The sequence below is a fragment of the Pholis gunnellus genome (genome assembly GCF_910591455.1).
Source record: "Pholis gunnellus genome assembly, chromosome: 9".
NCBI classification, from domain to species: domain Eukaryota; kingdom Metazoa; phylum Chordata; class Actinopteri; order Perciformes; family Pholidae; genus Pholis; species Pholis gunnellus.
In genome coordinates this window covers 121,729-146,138 of record NC_136535.1, presented here as the reverse complement: position 1 = coordinate 146,138, position 24,410 = coordinate 121,729, and the positions used below count along the sequence as shown (strand labels likewise).

At 40.6% G+C, this 24,410-nt stretch overlaps 1 protein-coding gene across 1 annotated transcript; it reads left to right on the top strand.

The window, feature by feature from the left end:
• gdpd4a (glycerophosphodiester phosphodiesterase domain containing 4a) lies at positions 1 to 23,348 on the top strand (the record flags this gene model as incomplete). Its single annotated transcript, XM_079166512.1, has 16 exons — positions 1 to 62; positions 912 to 1,017; positions 1,493 to 1,596; positions 2,707 to 2,800; positions 3,972 to 4,031; positions 4,153 to 4,251; positions 4,386 to 4,479; positions 12,607 to 12,752; positions 12,857 to 12,939; positions 14,355 to 14,505; positions 15,128 to 15,346; positions 15,509 to 15,666; positions 18,760 to 18,907; positions 20,633 to 20,715; positions 21,859 to 21,938; positions 23,242 to 23,348. The coding sequence occupies 16 exons, from the start codon at positions 1 to 3 to the stop codon at positions 23,346 to 23,348; spliced, it is 1,794 nt and encodes a 597-aa protein (XP_079022638.1).
• Positions 23,349 to 24,410: the final 1,062 nt, after the last annotated feature.

Sequence of the window (24,410 nt, the reverse complement as noted above, 5' to 3'; positions counted from 1 at the left end):
ATGCCTGTGACCAGACTAAAGCTGGGGAAGCTAAAGGTGGTGCGGCGGCAGCTGCTGCAGAGGTACATAACAACACAAACCTATGCCCTCATCAGTTTTTATATGTATTCACGCTGCCTTGAAGACACTTGTGTTTGTGACAGTTATTTAAAAAACACAGTGCTTCTGTACAGAGGGAACCTGAACGCATCATCTACAGAGGGCTATTTTCTTATTTTTCTGGCAATTTGGTGTGACTACTGTATGTTTATGAAAGTTTGAAAGTTGGTTGCATTTTGTCAAATACGGGATCATATGTGATTATTGAATCTGAACCTTTTTGATTCCCTTATCTTATCCTTAGTCTCTATACTGCATACTGTACATCTCTCTCATTTTCTTTTACATATTTACATTTTTTATTTTGTTTTTTTGTATTGTCAAATGATTCATTTTATTTATGTTTCTTGACTGTTGTACTTGATTATCATTTTCTCTGACTATATTTCATTTTATGCACCAAACCACCAATGCAAATTCCTTGTTGGGGAAAACCTACTTTAAACCTGACTGATTGAACTCAACATTTGTGACTACAGTTAAAAGTAGCTAAAAGTAAGTTTTGAGTGGCAGCCTACTTAATGTTGATGCAAGGAAAGACATCCTGATGGAATCTGAGTCATTGAACTCTTTATTTTTCACAAGCTGCATGTTTCAAATAGCAGGAGGTCCTGACTCAGAACTATTCGGTTGATATGCTTTAATGTAGAGGAACCGGAGGATTCAAAGACCTGAAACTGACAGCAGCTCAATCGGTTCACTATAGAAGCTCCTGCACATTTCAGATCAGCAAGGTTTACTCAACTTCTTTTAAATTATAAAACATGGAGCTAGTCTTTTCAATAACCTGAATTCCTAATTGACTGTATCAGGTATGAACACCAGCCGTTTGTGTCCTGCCTGGCCGGCCTCTATGGTTGCCAATGGAGACGATACCAGAGAGCCCGGGCCCAGCCAGGAGAGTGCTGCTGCAGCAGGGTAAACACACACACACACACACACACACACACACACACACACACACACACACACACAGCAGTGAGTTGAGTTCGGTCGGTTTGCTGATCGAGCAGAGAGTATTGATTCCCCAGACAGATTTTTCGTCTTGCTGACTCCAACAGTCCGTTACTGCTTTTCTCTGAAAAATATGAGCGCATATTCACTCTGTCAGCTTCTATCAAAATATACTGCCTCCATATGCACTCAGAAATATGATTGAGCTCCTCTGTATCTGCCAGATTGAGTAGCATCAGGGAGTCCGATTATGACTATAAATCCTGTTAACATGAGAAAACTTTATTTTCCCAAAACACTGGAGCACAGGGTTAAAAACGATAGTAACATATAAAATAAAGACTTTCTCCAGGTAGAAGTGAGTAGTTTGGTTAGACCAAACATAATACATGACTTCTGTGTGTGTGTGTGTGTGTGTGTGTGTGTGTGTGTGTTACAGGTGGAGTGTGGCAGTTTTGGCCTCCTGATCCTCACCTTCTTCCTGAGTTTTTTGTTCCTCTATTTCTGGAGTGAAGCTCAGAACGACTACATCGACTTCGACTGGTGGGTGACAGCACAGCGCATGCAAGTTGGCAAGTGCACACAGAGTCTCCTGTTGGTTGGAGTGATTTTGGGATTTGAAGGGTATGATGTTGTCATTGTGATGGGGATACGATAAAAAAACTGTATTTATCCCGGGGGGAATTACTGTGCAGCAGTTGCACTGCAAAGTAGGAAGAGTGTAAATGCAAGATAACGATAGCTGCAAAAAAACCTAGATAACAGTAAGTATTGCAAATATGGTGCAATACAAAATATACAATGATTGTGTCATCAAATATCGTGGGGTAGCATATACCTGTAGATGTGTATGTAGAGTATCTACAGTATGAAACCTGAGGTAGTAGTGTGGGAGTGCATGGTTAATACAGAATGTAATGATTATGTCCATGATACTTGTTATGGTCAGTTGTCTTAGACATAAAGGAATGAGTTAATAGAGTGGTGCAGGTATGTATGCAGTAGTTATGCAGTTTCCTACTTCCGATTCCCTCCTCCCTAAGTCAGTGGGTTCATTGAAAGGTTTTTTGGTTAGATGCCTGAGATATGGTCTGTGGTTAAAACAAGCTGAAGAGATTTTAGCATTTCGTTCTAGATACCCCTATCATGAATTTGTTGAAGCTTTAATGTTTCTTATGCAAGACGGTTGCTAATTAGTGGCTAAATGAGACTACACAGGTTTTCACGTGAAATCAAATTACAAGTTGGAAGCTTAGTGGTGGTGACGTTGAAGTCATGCGACCGTGGTGTAGTTTGTTTGTAGCCTAATGCTTTTTACTCCTGTCAGTTGTATTTATGCTTCAGAAATCATAAAAGTGGTGTTCATTTGAGAAGATTATCTTGCTGAATGAAACATATAAGAATCATAAACTTGTGTTTGCCGCAGAGCTTTTTTTCTGCAATACAAAGTCCAATGTAAAAAAAATTGTTTCCTTTCTCGTCTAGGAACAAAGTGAGATTCTAACTTCCGGGTTGACCAACAAAACCCCGTCATCCCTGCAGCATTCTATTGCTCATCCTAATAGTGAATACATGACTGCATGACAAGACCAACCCATCATTCAAACTTGATTGGCATCATGAAGCACACTGGTTGTTCTTGTGCCTCTTTAGGTTCAACTTTGGGACTTTGGGCTTCTGGTTTCCCTGGTCTCTGGTCCTGCTGGTCGTTGCTGCTGCTCTCTTCACATACATCGCCCTACTGTTGGTACGGACACGGATGGGGTTTCAGCCTGTCTAGAATCGATGTGCTGAGAAAACCTTTGTCATCTCTTTACAGCTACTGTAGTGTTCTTGAGCAAGACGCTTGGCCTCTCTGCTTCTGTTCTATCAGAGATGAGCAGTAGTGCCACTTTATTTTGTTTAGTGTTAGAATCAATGTGTTTCACATTAGCCCATCAACCCTCCCAGCCCTTTGTATGGAGAAAGATTTGTCTCATAATTATTTGTGTGAATAGATCGACAATCCGTGTGTCAATGTGCAATCTGTAAATGAAAAGCACCTTCCACAAATACAAAAAAAGATTTGTAAAATCACAATTTTTAGTACATGAAATTAATTGACAAATAAATGAAAAGCATTTGTGATCCCATCTTCATTAGTTCTGTAGCAACTGAGGGCCAGGCAACTCATCCAGTCCATTTTTCATTTATTGTTTCAGAATATTTTCTAAAATCTCAATTTATTACATTTATTTTGTATAGCCAAAAATCACAAATTTGCCTCAGAGGGCTTTACAATCTGTAAACATGCGACATCCTCTGTCCCAGGACCCTCACATCGATACAGGAAAAACTCTGTTTAGAAAATCTGAGTTTAGAAATCTTTTTCTGTATTTGTTGATGGTGTTTTACCGATTGTCTATCTCTTCACTTATGAAACTCTCCAAACCTTTGTGTGGTATTTAGGTACTTGTCCGCTTGCTTGAGGTGACAAATATTCAGTTAGACTTATTATATGATACAGAAAAACGCACACACATGAAGTGAAGGAGAAATCTGCACCAACAGAGTTTACTTTCTCCTTAGAGAGAGAAGTCTGAGGCGTATAACAATATTGTCAGCAGTGTTAAGATATCAACAAGGCATAAAAAGCCAAGGACTTCATTGTTCATCAAAAAATAAATTGTGATTTAACAATGTTCAGTTTGCTCTAGTTGAGTAGAAACCACATATGTTCTGGACCGGTCCAAACTGATAGAAGATAAGACGGTACTTTATTTAGCTTGAGGGAAATTGTTTCGCAGCAGTTGCAGTACAAAGTACAAAGAGTGCAAACATGTAGAGTGCAAATAAAACAAAATATAAGCAATAAAGAAGCAAATGACTTTAAGCAGCTTTATGTAACATTTTTTGATGAATATCTAAATGTTGTTCAGGTGCTGGCAGTGTGTCTGCTCTCTGAGGGACAGAGGCTGTACCTTCACTGGAGCCACAAGGTAATGATGATGATAATAATAATAATAATAATAATAATAATAATAATAATGCTTATGAATAAACACTGACACATCAAGGTATCACATGTGGTGGTATCTCGTCCTCCTGTGTTTTTGTCAGACTGGCATCGTGGTGGCGTTGGCCTTTTCCGTCACAGCCACCGCAATCTTGTCTGACCTCTGGAGCAAAGAATGGAAGACTCTCCTCCTCTCACTGCAGGTTTGTGAATCCTGACACACCAGCCAGGAGAGAATTTCTTTGTTTACACATACGGTAATTTGTGCTTTATGATTGACATTTTGGACAATCCTTTGTCTTTTACCGTGTTGTTCTCTTCCTCTTTTTATCGTTAGGTGACAGCGCCGTTCCTCCACGTGGCCGCGGTCTCACTAATGGCCATCCTCTCCTGGCCAATAGCATTGCACTTCTTCCGCATGAACAAGAGAGGTAAGCAAGCTGATGTGTTTTATCTTTTGGAGGTGAGGTGGGACTTTGGCTCTCTGTAAGAATGGCCAGTCGCAGCGGTTGTAGATGTATCTCACCAAACATTTCATCTTTAGATTAATTAGTCGACTAATCGGTTGCTTTGGTTAATGTTGGAATGCTGTTAAGCATTCCAACTATTGTTCTTCAAATCTTTATTCCGCCGTTTTATATTTCTTCCATACGTATTTTGGCACTTATCTCCTTCCACATTTTTTAAGCTACAGAAACCATTCGAATATTAAAATGTTCACCTCTTTCAGCTCATGTCTGCTATGACTCTTTATATTTCTAATCTTTAAACTTTTTGAATTTTGAAAGCTTTTTGCAATTTTCTTTTGAATGGGATTTCTATGGAGAATATTTTCAAATCCTCTTAAACTTTTTCAACTTTCAAATCCTTCTACTTCCTCATACTTTCAGCTACAGACACCATTTCAACTTTAAAATGTTGACAAAACCCTGAGCTACTATTGTATGTTATAATTGTTTTGATATCTTCTATACTTTTTGAACTGTCCCATTTTAACTTTTATGATTTTTTCAGTCCTTTTCTGCCTTTATAATGGGTGTGTATTGCGCAGCTTAGAGTGCGTGATGTCACTGCTAGAGTGAAGAGCAGCTTGAGATTCTTGTGAAAAAAATATTTGTCTTTTGCCTTTGACTCCACAATTTTCACTCTTCATGCATAATTTTGGATGTAAAAGTAGCTTATCTTGTCCGTGTCATAGTCAAGTGACTGTGGAATCCCACAGATTTACACATTTGGCAGAAAATCACTTAATTGAGAGGAAAACCAACGTTCTGCTCCATTAGACTCCATGTTAAATCTGACCACTCATTTCTCAAAGAAAGCAGACGGTACCACTTTTGTATATTGCTTTTTGTTAAAAGGAGGCAGGAGTTTTGTTCAAAATCACTGTTTACTGTAACGTTTCTTAATCAGTCTGCCTCTAACACCAGGTGCGTCCTCACCATGGCAACCAGTTACACACACTGTCTGTCTGTCTGTCGCTCTCTCTGTCTGTCTTTCTCACTCTCACACTCATTCACTCAGTCTCTCTCTCTCTCTCTCTCTCTCTCTCTCATATTCACGTCTTAGAGATTTTGAGAGGACTTTTCCCTTTTTTAAGCTACAGAAACAGTTCAAATATTAAAATGTTCAGCTCTTTCAGGAGAAGAGTGATATGACTTTTCACATTTGTAATCTTTAAACTTTTTGAATTATTAAGCTCTTTATTTAAATTATGTGTGCGTGTTCACAAATTAGCTCACTCACAAACACCGTCCGTGGGAGAAATGTGCCTATACGAGTTTAACCATTCCTTGTTCAAGACTCTGATCTCTCTGACAATCTTTCTCATTCAGAGATCGATCAAAGTTTAAATATTTACAGCTTACCTAACTATTGTCCTGCTCTGCCAAGTCTTTCCTCGTCTTGCCCACTTGTGTGGTGTGTGTACATCTCACTGGAATCAGGAAACTTGTCAGAATACCCATATTTGATTGGCTGAGCTGCATCACGTATATCTCTAAGTCATGTGTGTTTGTGTGTCTGTGAGTCTCTGTTCAGTAATTAGCTCAGTCACAATCACCTGTGCGCCTGCAGCCTGTTCATGGAGAAAAAGCAGAGAAATACCTCTCAAACAAATCCTCATAACCGTAGCTCCTATTGCTCTGATATGAATACATGAGAGGAAGGGTGAGTTGAAGAGCAGATCATGTGAAAAACGTTACTGGAGCGACAGAGCCTCTCCCAGCTGTTAGCAAACTGTTGTGCTAGCAGGCGAGTGAGCTGTACCCAGCATGCATTTCGGCGGTGTAATTTTATAAATGTAAAATTATTAGTGTTACAAATTGTTTGTGTCACAGACTGTTTTATCGTGGTGATTTGCTCTGTTAAAGAGTGTTAGTTGTGGGTTGTTAATTGTTATAGAGTTATGACCATGACTAGGGGTCTCTCTCAATACACACAAAAAAACGAGCTCCTATGCCGACACCTGTAGCGGGGAACAACATATTTAACTGCCTGTTGAAGACAGACAGCAGTTGTTCCATCTTGGTATGTGAAAAATTCATATGTACAGGAAATTGAAACCGTTATACAAGATTAAATCCAAGAGTATGGATCTAAAATGCAGAAAAGAGAAGCGATATCTCAATCGAACCTCAACGATACTACCGGTAACATTGGCGTGTGTATCTCCATATTGCGACGTCTTCGGGCAGTAGAAGCCACACTGTCAAAATGTCTTGCGAAATGTTCTAGTTATACTAAGTTAGTCCATTAGCAGTTTTTATTGTTTTTATACATGCTGAATGACTTACTACCAAGAAAGTAACAAGCACATCTCTGGTATACACAAGATTTAAAGTAGTGCTTTTGTCTTAATGTTAGTGGAGGAACTCAGTTTTACAGATCTGTCAATTAAATCATTTAATTAATTGATTAAACGATTAGCTGACAAAATCCTATGAGCGTTAGTCAACTTAGATTTTCTTTGGTTTTTACAGTCCTACCGTTTAGACAAAAAGCTGGTGGAGAAATTAAAATTGCACTCACTTACCTCAGACAGTGTTATCTGTGGTGCTCTTAAGATAAATATGTAACATATAAAAAGTTGTTATATAGCTATTGCTGGAATAACTAAAGCTAAACAAAAAGAAAATACACTTGTAATATAAAATGTTATATAAAACCTGTTTAATTTAAACTCTTTGTACATCTAAATTCTTGATGTTGGGGAATGTTATAGAGAATATGAATCTAGAGACCAGCACAACCAACAGCAGTAGCTGGAGGGAACAAAGAGCTGAAGGACCTTGTTGTAACAACATGTTGGCAGACAGTGAAGGGTTATGGCCTTAAAGGCTTCAGTTGTAGTGGCTCTGAGCTGCCCCGCCCGCCGGGGATAAACGTACCCCTCAGCACCGTGACGCACTTGTCTGGCATGGATTGTACAGCTGTAGACCTCCCTGCCAACCTTCTTTCTCCCCCTCCTCTTCCTCTTAACAGAAAATCAATGTCTCATTCTCCTTCTCACGCTCTTCCCCTTGTCTCCCTGATGCTTTCTGTCTTCTTTCATTCACTCCTTTTTTTTCTGCCTCTTCATCCTTCTGACCTCTTTTCTTACCCGACCTGCCCATTTGGCTGCAGTCTGTTTCTTCTTACTTGTCTTTGGGACTCCCTCTCCACTGCATTGGCTCTGACCTGTACGTCTCGGTCTCCATGGGTACTGTCCCTGATTGCCATGGTGATTCAGCAGGGTAGAGTGATGCTGAGTCATGTTGGGGGTCTCTCCTGGCAGGGGTTAACCTGTTAATCCCGAACGAAGCCCAATTGGGCGACGCGAGAGTGTTTTGCGAAGAAGAGCGTCGCGAGAGTGTTTTGCGAAGAAGAGCGTCATATAAATCACTTTTCCGAAACGAATATAATGAATTTTACCCACATGCTATAACCTACTTAACGACGAGATTCTGAGAAACAATACAAAAAAAGTCATTTTACTCACTCAGAACACAATTATACACAAAGTAATATATAAACTACCAAGTTCTAGCACAAAACCACGTATTTTTCGGCGATACAGCGAGCTACGCACTCCGAATGCAGATATCATCACAAAAAAAGAGACCGTCATGGCCGAACGATAGCTTAGCAAGCATGAGAATTCCACCTTGAATCCGCACATATCTTCCATATTTCTCTCCTTCAAACTGTTCAAACGTTACACCGTGGAACACACACAAGATCAACCAACCACAGAGCAAACAATTTGAAACGCACCATACCTTGAGCTGGTTTGCTGGGCGAAAAACTCTGTAAATTCACTTAAATCCTTTTGCTACATATGCGCAGGTCCCTCTCTTTCGTTTAAGAGTAAAATAGAGATAATCAAGGCATTTATGCATATATAATCCTCCTTTTACTTTTCAGCGAATCATTTCGACGCTCGGTCTGTTGCGCAACTCTTTTGGAGTTTTAGTGGCTAAAAAGTCTGTCAATCACCTCATTTCCGCATTCTAAGACGTATCACATGTGCAAATCGACCAATCATAGGCTTCGAAAACTGCCAATACACGCACAGGGAGCGACGAAAAAATCACATAAAACACATAGATCGGGCCCCTGAGACGTCAAAAATGGTTCAAAGTGATGACAAACTGCTGTATTAGATAGATTGAACCCTGTTAGTGATAAAACAAGTGAAATACATAGTTATATAGTATATAAAATTAGAATAGAACAGCTGGAAACCTGGTTCCAAAATTCGGAAAATTCTGAATTTTGGCTTGACCTGGCATGAACTCTCTGTACTCCAACCTCTATCAACTTGGCCTGCTTCACTTTATAAAAGCCAATTCTTTTTTAAAAAGGACTGCTGACATATTGTGCTATGATTGTGGAGAGTTTTAGGCTTACTGCTGCATTATTTCAAAGACAAAAGTGCTTTTTTTTCCAGGCGAACCTGAACATTTTCAATTTGAGCTGTGGGTTATGTTCATTCAGCATTTACCAGTAACATATTCACTGATATGTACACATATTAACAAACTATCACAAGTGTTATTATTCCGTTGAAATTATTCAAATAGACCTTGTAGTTAAGCCCCTTTAAATATGGGTATGAAATATTCGAGCAGAGGCCTCAAAATAGGCTTAGAGGTTAAAAGGTGAAAGAGAGATTTGCTCAGGATGTAATATACTGTAGCTCTCTCCTGTTCTGCTGTATTGACATGAACGCCCACCCAGGCCTGTAGTTTCATGGATGCTGGCTTAAGCTGGAAACAGAGCTTTAAAGGGATAGTCTGGATCTTTTGAAGTATGAGGTACTTATCCACAGTCAGTGGGCCGGCACGCCTCCAGTGTGGAAAAACAGACAGGAGTACCAGACTCATTTGACAAAAACAGTCATTTTACATTGCACTGGAGTTGCTGGTCTACTGCTGCTGCTCACTTAGTCTGCTTGTGTTTCTTGTGTTATGTTTTATTAGGGCCCGAGCCACCGACAACGTCGGGCCAGCGAAGGCCCTATTGAAATTGTAAGGGGTATTCTTTTTCGTGATTTTTATTTTTGCCGGGAATGGAGCTTTTTGGGGTACTTGCCATGCATGAAAACTCACCAAATTTTGCAGACTTGTCAGGTCTGGTGAAACTTGGGGTTTGATATAGGTGCCACATTTGTGTGAAAAAAAATGGCTCTCTAGCGCCCCCTTCAAGGCGGACCGGCGACGCCCCTCGGCCATTTTGTCCGATTGACTTGAAATTCAACACACATGTCCAAATCCGCTAGATCTAAAAAAAAGCCTCTCAGACCCCTAAGCTCCGCCTACTTAGATTTTCCGCCATCTTGAATTTAGTGTAAAACACATCTTTGCAAACTCCTCCCACACGCTGGCTCTGATTGCTACCAAATTTTCTGTGGATCATTAGTGTATGTAGGTCACTCAGATTTATTAAAAAACCTTTTGATATCTCTTTGCGTTGAAAAGATATGGACCAATGAACCTCCTAGGGGCGTGACTTAATATCAATACACATAACTTCTCAACCATTTGTCGAAAATTCACGAAACTTTCAGCATATGTGCACATCGCATACTGTAACATACCCTGCAATTTTCAACCAATCCCCTATTGGTTGAATGCAACAAAGAGAAACAGTAAACCCGCAAAGTTGTGTTTTTTGGCACATTTTCCATTTTTCAGCCTTCGTACTTTAACGAGCTCCTCCTAGAGAATTTATGCGATCAACTTCAAATTTGTTCAGGATGCTCTTAAGACCTTTGTGATTAAAACTGATTAACAACTAGAGTTTTCGTCGAAGAACCTTGACGTGGCGTGGCGGCCATTTTGCATCATTTTTATGAAAAAACAAGTTGTTATAACTCCAAGGTACATATCCAATCCGCACAAAACTTCTTGTGCATGATGCCACTTCAAGCCTGAGCATACTTAAATTGAAGAAAATTCAATAACTCATAGCGCCGCCTACTGGCTGAAGGAAATAACACATTTTATACTTTTATATATTCCTCCTAGCCAGGTGACCCGATTAGTCTCAAATTCGCTAAGGATAGTCTTAGGACATTGATGAAGAATCGCCATAAATATTGTGAGTTTTCATTGAACGCTGTTGCCGTGGCAACGCATCGTTCGCCATGAAAAAGGAAGCTGATGTTTTAGTGGCTTTAAATGCTCAAAAACGCATGGAACTGGAATGTGTCAAAGGCATTGGAAGAAATACTTTGTATGATTTTTGGCCGAGGCCGTTTCATATTGCCTCTGTAGTGCCCCCTACAATATTTCAAAAGACCAGCCCCAGCGCTACGTTTGAGTTACATGTATGAAACTTGGTTGAAACATGTATCCTATAGAGACTTAAAAATAAGTCTCTTGGGACCATGCTCTAAACCCTACCGGAAGTCGGCCATTTTGATCTTTTTGTCATTTTTCCATAGATTTTGGCATATTTGTAGTCGCTATACTTTAACGAACTCCTCCTAGGGACTTTGTCAGATCCACTTCATTTTCACTAGAACTCACAGCGCCACCTGCTGGCGAAAGATACTCTGCGTTTTCTGACAAACACCATGCGATTTATATGACTTTTACACAATGTGGTTTACATTTGACATAGAGCAACATAATGCATGTTTGCACGTGTTCTGTAGCGCCAGGCAGCGGATACAGGAAGTATTGGACTATTTGCAAAGCATCATTTCCAGCAGGACTAAAAACGTCTCACTCGCGGACGCGCTGTCCGACAGTCGCGGAAGTTCTCGCCCGCCCTGGCCGGAACCCGCCGGCACCCCCGACGCGCCGGGGGAGGCGAGGGCCCGTTCATCGCTGCTCGCAGCTTTAATTTCTTTGGTGTTTTAAACAAACCGATCGAGGCAGCGGTAGAACAGCAACCTCTGTGTTCTGGGAGGTAGAATTACTGTTTTTGTCAATTGAGTCTGGTGGCTTTGAAGGGAGCATCGATAACAGCTTCAGTCAGACAGGGCTGACTGACAGCAAGGTAAAGCAGTGATAATAATCTAAATATAGCATACATTTCAACTAATAGTGATTTTTGAAGGTGTCTACAATACGTTTTGGTGCTGCTCCATCCACAGCAGTACATTGCTTTGCTCAGTAGCACAGGGAACATAATCAATATAACTATATAGTTTGTTGATTAATAAGCAGTACCAGTTTTCACACTGCCACTGATTTATTTTATTGCATCAATCTGCCCTGAGCCCTTCTTATCCTTTCACTATGTCATTTAGTGATATAAGTAGATGCTATATAGAACTTATATATGTAAGTCAGCTAAATGGAACAGAACCTCAGTCAAAGCTCCATATTTAGAGTGGTTTACATTTACATATGAATAAGCTTTCTTGAAATAATAACACCCCTAAGAAATCTTCATTTGGTGACCCCAGTGGTTTAAGTTCTCACCCTGCTGCAGAAATGTAGTGTTTGGTAAATATTAGTTTTTCATGGATGAACTTCATGTTTCCAGTTGTATGTTTGAACAATTGTTAATATCAATGATAATGGTCAAGATACTTTATAGAAGACATGTAGATTCCCGGGCGGATTTGATTCCAAACCAGACATTTGCCTGCTGATCAGCACCAGACCACCACGCTGATCCTATCAGGAAAGATTTACTGTACTCTCATCGTGATTACTGTAATTTTGTACTCCTTCAACCCTCAACTGGGCCATATTTAAAGGCTCCGAGGTGTATCTGTTGTTGTTTTTTGGATTTGTTTGTGTGTGCGTGGCAGTCAGTGTACTGCAGATGGACTTGTCTGTGTGTGTGTGTGTGTTTTGTGCAGAGTTGATTATAAAACATGATGTGATGCACAGATTTCATAAGAAGCTCTTAGTTTCGGGTGATAAACAAAAACGCAGTTATGAATATTTTATATATATATATATATATATATATATATATACTGCCAATAGATCCACCTGAATCCAACACACTACTCCTTTAACTCCTGGATTGGAAAAAGCCAAACATAACTTGTATTAAGAAAGTAATAAAAAGTGTGTCCGGTCAATGTTTTTTTTTCTTTGTGTGTTCTTCAGTGCGTCAGGTGACTGTTCTGGGACTCTACCTTTCCGTGCTCTTCTCCCTCTACCTGGTCCCTCTGGGAATGTACTCGCCCTGCATTAAAGAGGCAGGAACGCTGGGACCCGCCCCAACACTCATCGGACACAGAGGAGCTCCGATGGTGAGACTGAACCGAACCGTGACAGCTGGACCTGTCTTAATTCGTCAGTCTTATTGGTTATGGTATTTATTATTTATTATTCTGGGAACGTTTTTGGTGTGTAGCTTGCTCCAGAGAATACTGTGATGTCGTTTGAGAAGGCAGTGGAAGCTGGAGGAGAAGGACTGGAGACTGACGTCACCATCAGGTAATAACGGCTCTCACCTGTGTGTGTGTGTGTGTGTGTGTGTGTGTGTGTGTGTGTGTGTGTGTGTAAAATAGTGATAAATAATAGTAAATAGATCAACTTGGTGTGTGTTTTCAGTCTTGTATCTGTCATAAACAATGACGGAACTTCTTCCAGTCAGATCATTTACTTCAGTAGAAGTACTAGTACCACACTGTGAAAATACTCATCTACAAGTAAAAGTATTCATTTTGCAGTTAAATGTTTCCGGTCAGTGTTCTAGATTAATATTACTGCATTAATGTGTATGTTGCATTTTACTGCTGTAGATGTTTTAACTGCTTTGTATCCTGATGTCTAGTTTAATCTACAATACATCAATGCATCATATTCTATAAGATCATCATATGTTTGTATGATGTCCTGTGAGAACCTTGTATCTCTAAAAAGATAAACGGTCCTGTTTTTAGCTTTGTGACGATGCATTTTCCAGCTGATCCAAGAGGCTTTTTAAAAAGTTTATTTAGATGAAGAATTAGGAGGATTTTCTCAACAAGTAAAGGAACACTTCATCCTTCAGTTTATCACAAAGATTCAACATCAACAGATCTGGAGATACGTGGTTTTCACTGGGCAAGAAAGTTATGAAAAATTGTAATCTGCAAAGTCAGTAAAGCTGTCAACTTTTTGTGGTGGAAAGTACAATATTTAAAAGTACAATATTTACCTCTGAGATGTTGTGGAGTAGAAGTATGAAGTTCTACCACAAATTTGTTTTTAGGTACAGTACTTTTCTGTCATTTTCCAGGAGCTCTAATAAAACAAATAAAAGCCCTAAAAATCAATCTTTAAAATAAAGATCATGATTATTATCTTTAAAATATTCTGTTTCACCAAAAGTGAAATTATGAAATCATTAACAGTGTTAAATAACACGAGAGATTGCAACATGTACAATTATCAGCAGAGCAGTCAGTCTGGTGCTAATTGTACAGATCAGACGCTAGCATGCTAGCGTGCTTAGTGGGCACTAAAGTGATTACTGCCATGCTAATCCAGTGAGCCGTTAGCCCTGCCATTAGCCCACAGCAGCTGGGGTTAGCACACTGTTTTACAGCCTGAAAACAGGGCGGATTAGCAGTGGGTTAGCTTAATCCCATGCTGCTGGTGACCCCGGTGAGACTGGTAGTTCCTGTGTGTGTGTGTGTGTGTGATGGCTTTAATTTGATTTCAGGTGTTTTGAGGGGTGAACAGAGACTTATAGAGTTAAATGCTTATTGCTGAATTTAATCATCCTCTCGTCATCTCGTCCCCCTTCCTTGTGTCATTTCCTTTCCTTTTCACTCCTCTCTGCTCACCTATCCTTTTATTCCTACTCACCTTATCACCACTTACCTCTCATTTCTGTGTCCTGGCCTTCCCACCTCTGTCTGCAGCTATGATGGGGTTCCCTTCCTGATGCACGACTCCACTCTGAGCAGAACCACCAATGTCGCAGAGGTTTTCCCAAATCGAACACATGTCGACGCCTCCATGTTCACCTGGGCCGAGCTGCAGCAGCTGAATGCTGGCGACTGGTTCTTATCGGTGAGGCTTTTAGTTTGAGACGTGGCTTTGTTAGCTCAAAAATATGCAGTACTACAGAAGTGAAGTGTAATGGAATGGCTGACATTGTAACCTTGAAAATGTTAGAATTTTGATGTTATGTAAAGATCTGTCTTTTTCACTTAGAGATAAATGTAAAGTAAAAACAGGTATGACTCTTGTATATATGTACATTTGTTTTGCTTTTTTCTTCTCAACACTAAATTACAGTATTGTTGCTGGATGAAAACAAATCTCGAAATTCCATCTCTACAGCAACTATGCAAATCTGCCTTACCTTTAGGTTGATGCAGAAGCGCCGATAGAGCTACTTGGACAATCAATGTCACACCTTTTTATGCACTGTAACTTCTCATTCTTGTTTTTTCTATTAAGAGAAAGTGAAGAATAAATGGGTTCCTCCAAGTGAAACAAAACAGTTGAATGAATGTGTTTATACCAGTGGACATCAACAAGAGTTTTATATTCTTTTTCTATTTAGTATTTTTTTTTCTAATTGCAATTTTCTGTAGATTTTCAATAATCAAAATAAACAAAAATAAATGGTTTTAATAAAAACAATTCTATGAATTCTCAGAATGACTAAGCATCTTTTTTGTTACAGAGGGATCCCTTTGGGACTGTGTCATCCCTGTCCGAGGCGGACTGCTCCCAGGCGAGGAACCAGTCTGTTCCCTCACTGGCCCAGTTTCTGGAGTTGGCGGCCTATAGCGATAAACTAGTGCTGTTTGACCTGCACAGGCCATCGTACGGACATCCCTACTATCAGTCATACATCAACACCACTCTGCAGGTGGTCCAGGCCCACATCAACTCCTCACAGGTAACCCCAACCCACCAACCCTGGCTTTAACAACCTCAAGAGTAGTTTTTCCTCATTTACCATTTGTTGTTGCAAGTGGTGAAAGTGTATTTTGTGCATACATGGATGTGTGTTTGTTTACAATCATGTGCCATGTGTGTATGTGTGTGTGTGTGTGTGTAGGTGATGTGGCTGCCAGCTGAGGACAGAGAGCTGGTCCAGGCTGTGGACCCAGAGCTGCAGCAGACCTCTGGAGAAAAGGCTTCTATTCAGGAGCTGACAGACGGCCACATCACCAGACTGAACCTGCACTACAGCACCATGTCACAACAACAGTTCAGGTACACACACCATCATTTAGAGAAATAACCGCTATGAAAAAAACAAACATCTTAGGCAATTTCAAGCAAAATGTTTGTGATTGCTGCATTTATGTAACAGCGATTCATGCACAATTTGCAGCGAACCCTTTCATCGTTGTTGACAGATTGTCACCTAAATATTCCCAGATTGGTTTGAAATGATTTTCACCAAAATGATACAACCTCGCACAAAAGTTGCAATATATTTGTTTTTTTACTGAACACCACAGTGTACAGAAATACCACTAATAGAAACAGAAAAAGAAATGAGGAGAATACAGACGTGCTCCTATTTATGCACTAGAGAAAAACATGAAATAATGAAACTACATTTGTGGTGTGTTTGTACTGCGGAAATGTATTTGAGTATATTGAATTCAAATGTGGACATTTGCATTGTAATGTACAAAACAAATCCTGATTAATTCACAGATTCAAAATAATTAAACTAAAATAATATCCCCTAAATGTACCCATACAGTACATTCAAGCACTCAATTGTGCAGTTGTATTTACCTGTTTATACTGGCTAAGGGAAAAGTGACATTTCACCGTGAGCTTATGCAATGGTCTCCTCTGTTTGTGTGTGTGTCAACACGGTGACTCCATCTCACTGTGTTCACACCAAATCGGGCGTTGCCGCAGAGTGGAAGTTTTACTTAAATGGCTCATATGTGTGACACCATGCTGCTAGTACCCCGGGTTCTACGAGTGACTGTCTGTCCGTTTATTATAGATTATATATATTTACAAAAACTATTTACTTTAAATAGCTAACCAGGATGCAAGGCCTATCAAAGCCTTAAGTTCACCTGGGTGAGAAGTTCATGGCAGGAGAAAACAGTAGAGGAGAGAAGTGGTCGAAGTGAGGAGAAGCAGTGGAGGAGGTACACACTGGGTGCAGATGGGAGTTGAAATGAAGAGAGTTGCTTCAGAAGAGAAGAGGGTACGAGAGGCTGATGAGTAGCAGGCCTACAAGAGAAACAAGTGGGAGGTTTAGCACTTGTACATAACCAGAAGCTGTGGGAGAACAATCTGGAGAGAAAGATGGTTGAGTGACTCTCACGTTGACATGTTTTTTAACACAACTCACACAGTCCACTGAAATAGTTTCCCCTTGTTGCTGGTGATTCATCTTCACTGCAATATCTCATTGAAAACATGGAAATATCAGCTTTCGTGGTGCCATATTTGTCACCAACGGTTGGATGAATCATGGTGTTACATTGTGGGGTAACAGTTGTCTTAAAGTTGTGCTCTGAAGCACTTTTGTGATTATTATAATCAGAGGGCTGTGATCACATGGTGATTCTTTTCTGTCTCAAACTGTAGTGTTTCACTACTAGAGTTGGATCATTCAAGACCTTTTCTCACTTACAGGCTTTCATTTAGATACCAGTTTATCAACAACACTGAATCTTTTTGTGGTGTCTTTGTAATACAGAATGCCTTCAAAAAAACATACCACTGTAAACTTTGACATTTAAATTAAAGTAGGATAACCCTGTGCGATACACCCGATCAGTATCGGTGCTGTTTCTTTGTTTTTGTCATGATACGATTCGTAAGCACACTAAAAGAGTAAGCTTTAGAGAAATATCATATGCATATACAGGTACCCGAGCCCAACCTAAGCATTAGGAGCCGGGGATCGAAACCACCAACCTTATGGTTCAAGCTTCATGTTTTGTGTACTCTGCCGTACATTGTATGTGGACCATTTACAAGGTGACCACAATGACTGAAAGGAGTCAAATCTATTGGCTCATACAGTATGTTACATGTTCATATTCATCTTTCATAGCAGTCTGTAAAAGTGGAAGGTATACAAATTTAAAAAGCACAAATAATTAAAACAAAGTAATAAATTAAACCTTAGGATTCATCGATCTGACTTTTTCAGTCCTGATACTGGTACCTGTGAGTACACATGGTTGGTGATGTTTAACACAACCCTCTGATCAGGTACCGGTGTTTCATTAATAAGCTGTATGCCTCGCTGTGTGGAGGAGACTGGGATCATTATTTTATGTATAAGGCAACGTCAGACCTGACTTTTTTCACCACAATATCTGATTCAGCTATCTGAATCAGTATCGGCCCGATAACTGATATCAGTGTTGGTGCGTCCCAAATGAAACCCAATTAGCTACGGTAAAATATATGCGTAGCTTTTAGTGCAAAACAGAGTTAGCTTCTATTGCTCGCTGATCAAGCATGCAGCTGGGGCTCCTCGCTGTATCAACAGCTTTTGATTAAGATGAAATCGTACCGTTTGAAACAAGCTGTTTTGAACTGACCCTTCAGAAATAATAATAACCAGTTTATACAACTCCTGGGGATTATACAACTCCAGGCTGTACAACCTGGCAAAGAACAATTTCTGTACCTCTCAACAGATGGTCATTAGACTTTCAAAGGACACTTTCATCCCGACAGTCTGCCAGGCATACAGAGAGAGATACCTGTGTGTGTGTGTGTGTGTGTGTGTGTGTGTGTGTGTGTGTGTGTGTGTGTGTTTCAGAGTGAGGTGAATTCAATACTGTCATTGTGATAAATAATACCACTCTCTTCCTCCTCTCCACCCTTCCCTCCTAATCCTAATGAGGCTAAATTAGATACGATTAAGAAATTATATTTCAATTGTTTTTTATATTAAAACAAAAATAAAATAGATTAATAATCACAAAAGCACTGTTGGAATATCAGCTTAACATGCTATGAACTGACAAATCCCAGTTTAAACCTCTTCAATCTAACCACTGAGTAGACTGCAGAGGGCCCAAAGAAAGACATTTAGAGCCCAGATCAGTAATGATGGAGGGTCACTGAAGACTAATTCTACATCCAATTCAACAGTATTCTCTCCCGTCATGTAACACTGAGGGGACGTCAGCTAGATGGAAGTTTGAATCATTTCACTCTTTTTCTTTTGGGGCGAAAATTATTTCACATGTAAAAAATACGAATTATTCTGTTTTTTCTCTGTTAAAATAGTCATTGCTGAAGAAAAAACATCAATATACATATTCAAGGTAGTGAAGTCATTCCCCCCTATCTCTCTCTCTCCAGTAAGTACCAGTCGGTGAACATCAGCACCAACCTGTATGTGATCAGCCAGCCATGGCTCTACACTCTGGCCTGGTGTGCCGGAGCTCAGTCCGTAACCACCAACTCCGTCCACATCCTGTCCAACATCAACAAGCCGCTCTTCCTCATGGTGAGCACATTTGGTACCTTTAAGAATGAGTGCTTCAATAAGTGCTGTAGGTTATTTTCTATGAGTTGCTTCACGTGTGGGACAGTGGTGCAGTGTTTGTGTGCGTGTGTGCATTTGTGTGCGTGTTTGTTTGCATGTGTGTGTGTGTGTGTGTGTGTGTGTGTGTGTGTGTGCGTGCATGCAGCGCAATGCTGGAGTGGGAAGTAAAAAAACTGCGGGTTGCTCTAACCAGACGGATGAAGTTGAAAAGAAGAGTAAGCAGGTCATGAACTGCTCAGTGGCTGCACAGTCCTGCTCTGAGCCGGTGTTTGTATCGTTCAAAAAACCTTTAAAAATACCTTACAGTGTTTCTCAGTAATGTACAGTGGACGAACACAAAAAGCAGAATCTCTTTACATTCACAGAATCTCTTTACATTCACAAACTGACTCATTAGGGCTGCCCCCTCTTAGTCGTTTTAGTCTTAGTCGACTAAATGTCTTCTGTCAACTTATTTCATGCTGAATCACTTATTTCCAAGAAATTTCTGAACACATTTCTGGTGAACAGAATATTTAAAGTGGTGCTTTTGTGTGATTCTTTGTGGAGAAATTAAATCAACTAATCGATCAGTGTTGGTCAACTAACAAGTTATTTGGTCGGGGCGGCCCTCGACACGACACTTCACTTTCTATAGCTACCTGGTTTCTTCATGATTCTAGCAGCTGTTCCCTGATCAGCTTCTCAGAGGACTTCATCTTTAATCTCATTTTGTGGGTTTTTGTTTTGGAAGCCTCTCGTGTTCTCCCGTACTGCGGTTCCACTCTCAGTCTGAACTGTTACTGATGTTGCAGATGATTACTGTATATCATGTCAAATTTTTACAGTTTTAATTCATGAATAAAAAATAATTTTAAATTCAATGTTCTTTCATCTATTATCTAATTGCTTTTGATTTAATTGCCTGATGTTTAAGGATTTTGTCGTAGCCTGTGGGCAGCACGGTGGTGTGATAGCACCATGCAGCCCACAGCAAGAGGACGAGCCTTCTGTGTGGCGTTAGCATGTTCTCCCCCTGACAGCGTGGGTTCTTCAACTTCCTCCCACAGTCCAAAGACTTGCAGCTTAGGTTAATTGCTGACTCGTAGGATGTGAGCGTGAATGTCTCTATATGTCAGCCCTGCGAGAGTCTGATGACCTGCCTTCGCTTCAGCCCCCACGCGACCCTGAACAGGATAAGCAGTTAAAGATAATGGATGCATCGTTCAGTATGGTATTGAATTATTTAAATGTATGCATCGTTTTAGAGTCATCATTTTAAACTTAGCAATCTCAAAGTTAGAACTGTGTACGTTATTTTTGAGAGTTTCTCCTAACGTCATGCAGTGGCTGCTTTTGGCCTGAGGATGTTCTGTTCTGTCCGACATCTAGGCTTTTCTCTGATCCGCCGTGACTTTCAATGAGTCGGCAGGTAGGAGCTTCTGTATCAGTTTGAGAATCTCTTCAGTGGGTATCGTGGGTGTTTTGAAGACTAGGTCTGTGAACTTTTGGTTACATAAACCCTCTCTCTCAACACCTACATGTCTGCGCAACTTCAAATGAGTGTTCAGGTCCAAGCCCATTACCTAATGGTCACTAAATGAAATAATGACATTCATGTTCACACTTTGTTCCAACGAATGTAATCAACCCTCTCTCTCTCTCTCTCTCTCTCTCTCTCTCTCTCTCTCTCTGTCTCTCTGTCAGACTCCAGCGGACTATAATTTGATGTGGATTCTGACTGATGCTGTGTCGGCCTTCCTCATCATTGCAGTTTTCAAATTCCACTGGTGCGTAGACACACACACACACACACACACACTTCTCTCATGATTTTCCTTTCCCTGCTAATTGTAACGTGTGTGTTGGGGTGTTGGGGAGGTGAGTCATCCTGGCTGCTGATTAGGTTTCATAAATGCATTAATATTTAATCTGAGATGTCACGGTGGCTGTATGACGTGAAGAGAGAGAAGATCAATGTGTGCTTTATCAATGTCAGGATGGAGAGAAATCCCAGCTGGGACGTTCTCATTTGTTTTTCAACCTGGTACTTTTTCGTGGAGTATTAGCATCATTTATATCATATAAATATTTAAATATTTGCCATTAGAAAGCTTAATTGCGGGCAGACACTAGACAGCTTTGGGTTGGAGTTCACCACAACACAAGTGATCAGAGAAGTGAAAAAGTTCAGATTAACCCTCAAAGAGTTGAACACACTCGCCCTGTCCTGCAATATTTTATTTATTTAATTATTTCTCTCACGGTTTCCATTAAGTCAAGGGACACTAACGAACACATTGGTGGGAAATGTTGTCGATAGGTCAGTAAATTTAGCTTAATCAAGATGAAGACCTTAATGTAAACACATTCTTAAGATACCAATATGCTTCAACAGGGAGCGACGATCGGACATTCACACCCACTTCGATTGGCAAGAGAAAAAGGGTTTACTGTCAATTATTGCATGTCAACACTATGAATGTCCTCCAGGAGAGATGCCATATTTAAATGGTTATCACACAACCAGGCCTTTAGCCTGAGGATATAAAACCCAAAGTGTGTGCAAATGTCAGTGAGATTCATCCCTTCATCACAAAGGGCTTTTTTCATGGCCTCCTCTGTGGATTTATTTTTACTTCATCTATTGCTATCGCATCGTCTCTTCATCATCAGTTGCTCTCTTCTCCCTTTTATACCTGGGCTTTAGTCCACTCTCACCTGGACCCCTTCACACACACACACACACATCCTCATGCACGCTCAGTGCACAATCAAAGCAGTTACAGTGGCACATGTGGCAGTCTCAAAGCACTTTGGTAAACACAGAAACACACCTGGTTATTCTCTGCTGCTCTGATCTCTCCCTTTGGTGTGTGTGTGTGTGTGTGTGTGTGTGTGTGTGTGTGTGTGTGTGTGTGTGTGTGTCACAGGTGGAGAGAGAGAGGCCTGCCCTTCTGGTCCGGTAGCCGTCAGACTCACGAGAACGGACCATACAGCAAGTTCAGGACGGGTATGTATGTCTTTCCAAAGTGTGTCATTGTGGACAAATGTTAAACGTCCCCGCTGAGATTCAATCTGTTTACTGTGATGTGGGGTCGTTACTGATGAGGCAGTTAGCCAGTTAGTCCCGCCTCCTTGCAAAAGCCACATTCATTATTAGAGAAAAAGCTGTTGTTGATATATGGACAACATACCAAAATGTTTGCATCTGATCAACAGATTTAAAAAAAAGGTTAATCTTAAAACTGAATTTTAAGATGACTTGTGAATTTGACACATTTTGTCCATTGGTCTGTTTTACAAGTTGGGACTTACAGAAAGTGTCTCGGCCATCTTCTTGTACATTTTGGGAAATACTCCTGTGTGCGGTCTGTATGGGAGTTAGATAAGGACATCAATATCAGTTTCATCCCTGCTGATCAGTGCACACTTTTCAACGGGTTAGAAGTCTTGAGTAAATGTCTCATCTCATTAGCTAGCAAGCTAACCACCAACACACTTAAGCATCTCAGAGTCACATGTAAGAGTTTTATTCAGGGAAGCTGACGGTTCAAAACGCGGCTAGTGCTAGCACGTCCCTTAGCTTAAGCTAACCCTCTGTACTGAACACAGCGATGTCATTGATATCGACGTCGGCGAGCAATCATATTTCCCAAAAAATGTCGGAGACATTATTTCATAATTTCCGTCTTTGCATGCGTTGATCTCCCGCTGTTATTGTTGTGTGTGTATGTGTGTGTGTGTGTGTGTGTGTGTCAGTCTCCTCAGAGATCATCTGTGTTCGCTGGAGCCCCCTCCGCTCCGACCCCCCCTGCCGGAGCCCTCATCACCTCCCTCCCCTTGGTCTTCAACCCATGACACCCCTGCATGTCAGCCCTGCATGTCAGCCCTGCAGGAAACCTTGTATGAACCCTGTTTGAACTGTGCAAGCTTTCACGTGTCCCGTAGAAACCTAACACAAGCTCTCGATGTAGCCCAGAGAGAGAGAGTGTGATTTAAACGACTGTAGGGATTAAGTCCTATAAGTCTTTACTACCGTTTATGTGTCCGTGAATCATGCACCAAACTCAGCAGTTGCTTCCTCTTTATCTTATGTATTGTCTACATGTATTGATGCGTGGCTGCACCTGGTTATCATTAATGTGTACTTTAATGCTCATATCACCTGCTCTTACCGTGCCCATCATATTTGTTTGTCATGCACCCTTGCGTCACCTCCAGTATTTCCTCTTTATTACCCACAATGCCACTCCTTGACATGTGGCGGTATAAACTCTAAATAGTTTTGACCTTTGCCCTACTCCCTTTTGCAGAGCTGAGTGATGTGTGGTCCATCTCCAGCACCAACGTCCGGCCCGACCTGCGGAGTGTGCCCGGTTCACCCAGTACCCCTCACCTGCCCACCATCACAGAGGAGTGACAGAGAGAGAGAGAGAGAGAGTTGAAAACTTGGTTTAAAATCTTAAGTATTTGTCGATAACATTAAATTAAATTCATAAGCAACAAATCAAATTGGATAGAAGTGTTCTTGGTCATTATTTAGTAATAGTTTAACACTGAAAAACTAGATGTGGTTTGATTGCGATTTGACTCCACAACTGTCATCATGATTTTGATTCAAATATAGTTAACTTTGTGACACCACCAACTAAGCCCTGCATGGTGAGAAAAGCTCAGAGAAATGCACAAATAACCAAAAAACGCTCTTTGACAGAACAAATTTTGTGTTCATGTAGGAACTCATCACTCAGAGTAAGAAGCTGACTGAGAAAATGTGTTTAGATGAAACATGAAGATAAGGGAGGCTTCAAAAAAGACATTTACATATATTTTATCCAAAGCAACTTGACAAGAACAATGGGCAGATTTTTGTAATTATACAAAATTTAGAACGAAGCGGACCAGGAACAGAAGAGAGTAACACATTGATGTAGAGTAAGAGACAGCAGACTCTCGTCTCTCTCCACTTCCTCTCTCAGTCCGTGGGACGACCTGAACTGCCGAACCAAACCTCATCCGCTGATCCGCAATCTGGGACGGAGCGGAGAGACTCTGGACAAGGAGCCCAGGAGCACTAGAGGCCATTTTCATACTATATACTATAATCTCATAGATTACATTAAAAAACATTAAAAAGAGCCTGGAGCCGGCGAGGACAGTTTATCACTGGCCCAGAGGCTGACATGCTTGAGAACATTTTCATCATTCAACACCACCAGCTGAGCTCAACGACGCAAGAAAACACAACCTCCCAAAAGAGCGAAGAAACCAATGAACATACACTGCTGTAGTAACACATGAGTCGCTTTCATTCTGTCCGTCTCATGCTTCTAGTTGATAAAAAACAAAATGTTTGTCAGATGAAGAGCAGCAGACGACGATGAAATTGACTCTACACTTTTTATTTCTTATTTTCAGCTGTGCAGATATCGGGTGCATTAGACCACGTCTTAAATGTGAGTCCCTCTGTGTCTGTGAGGGG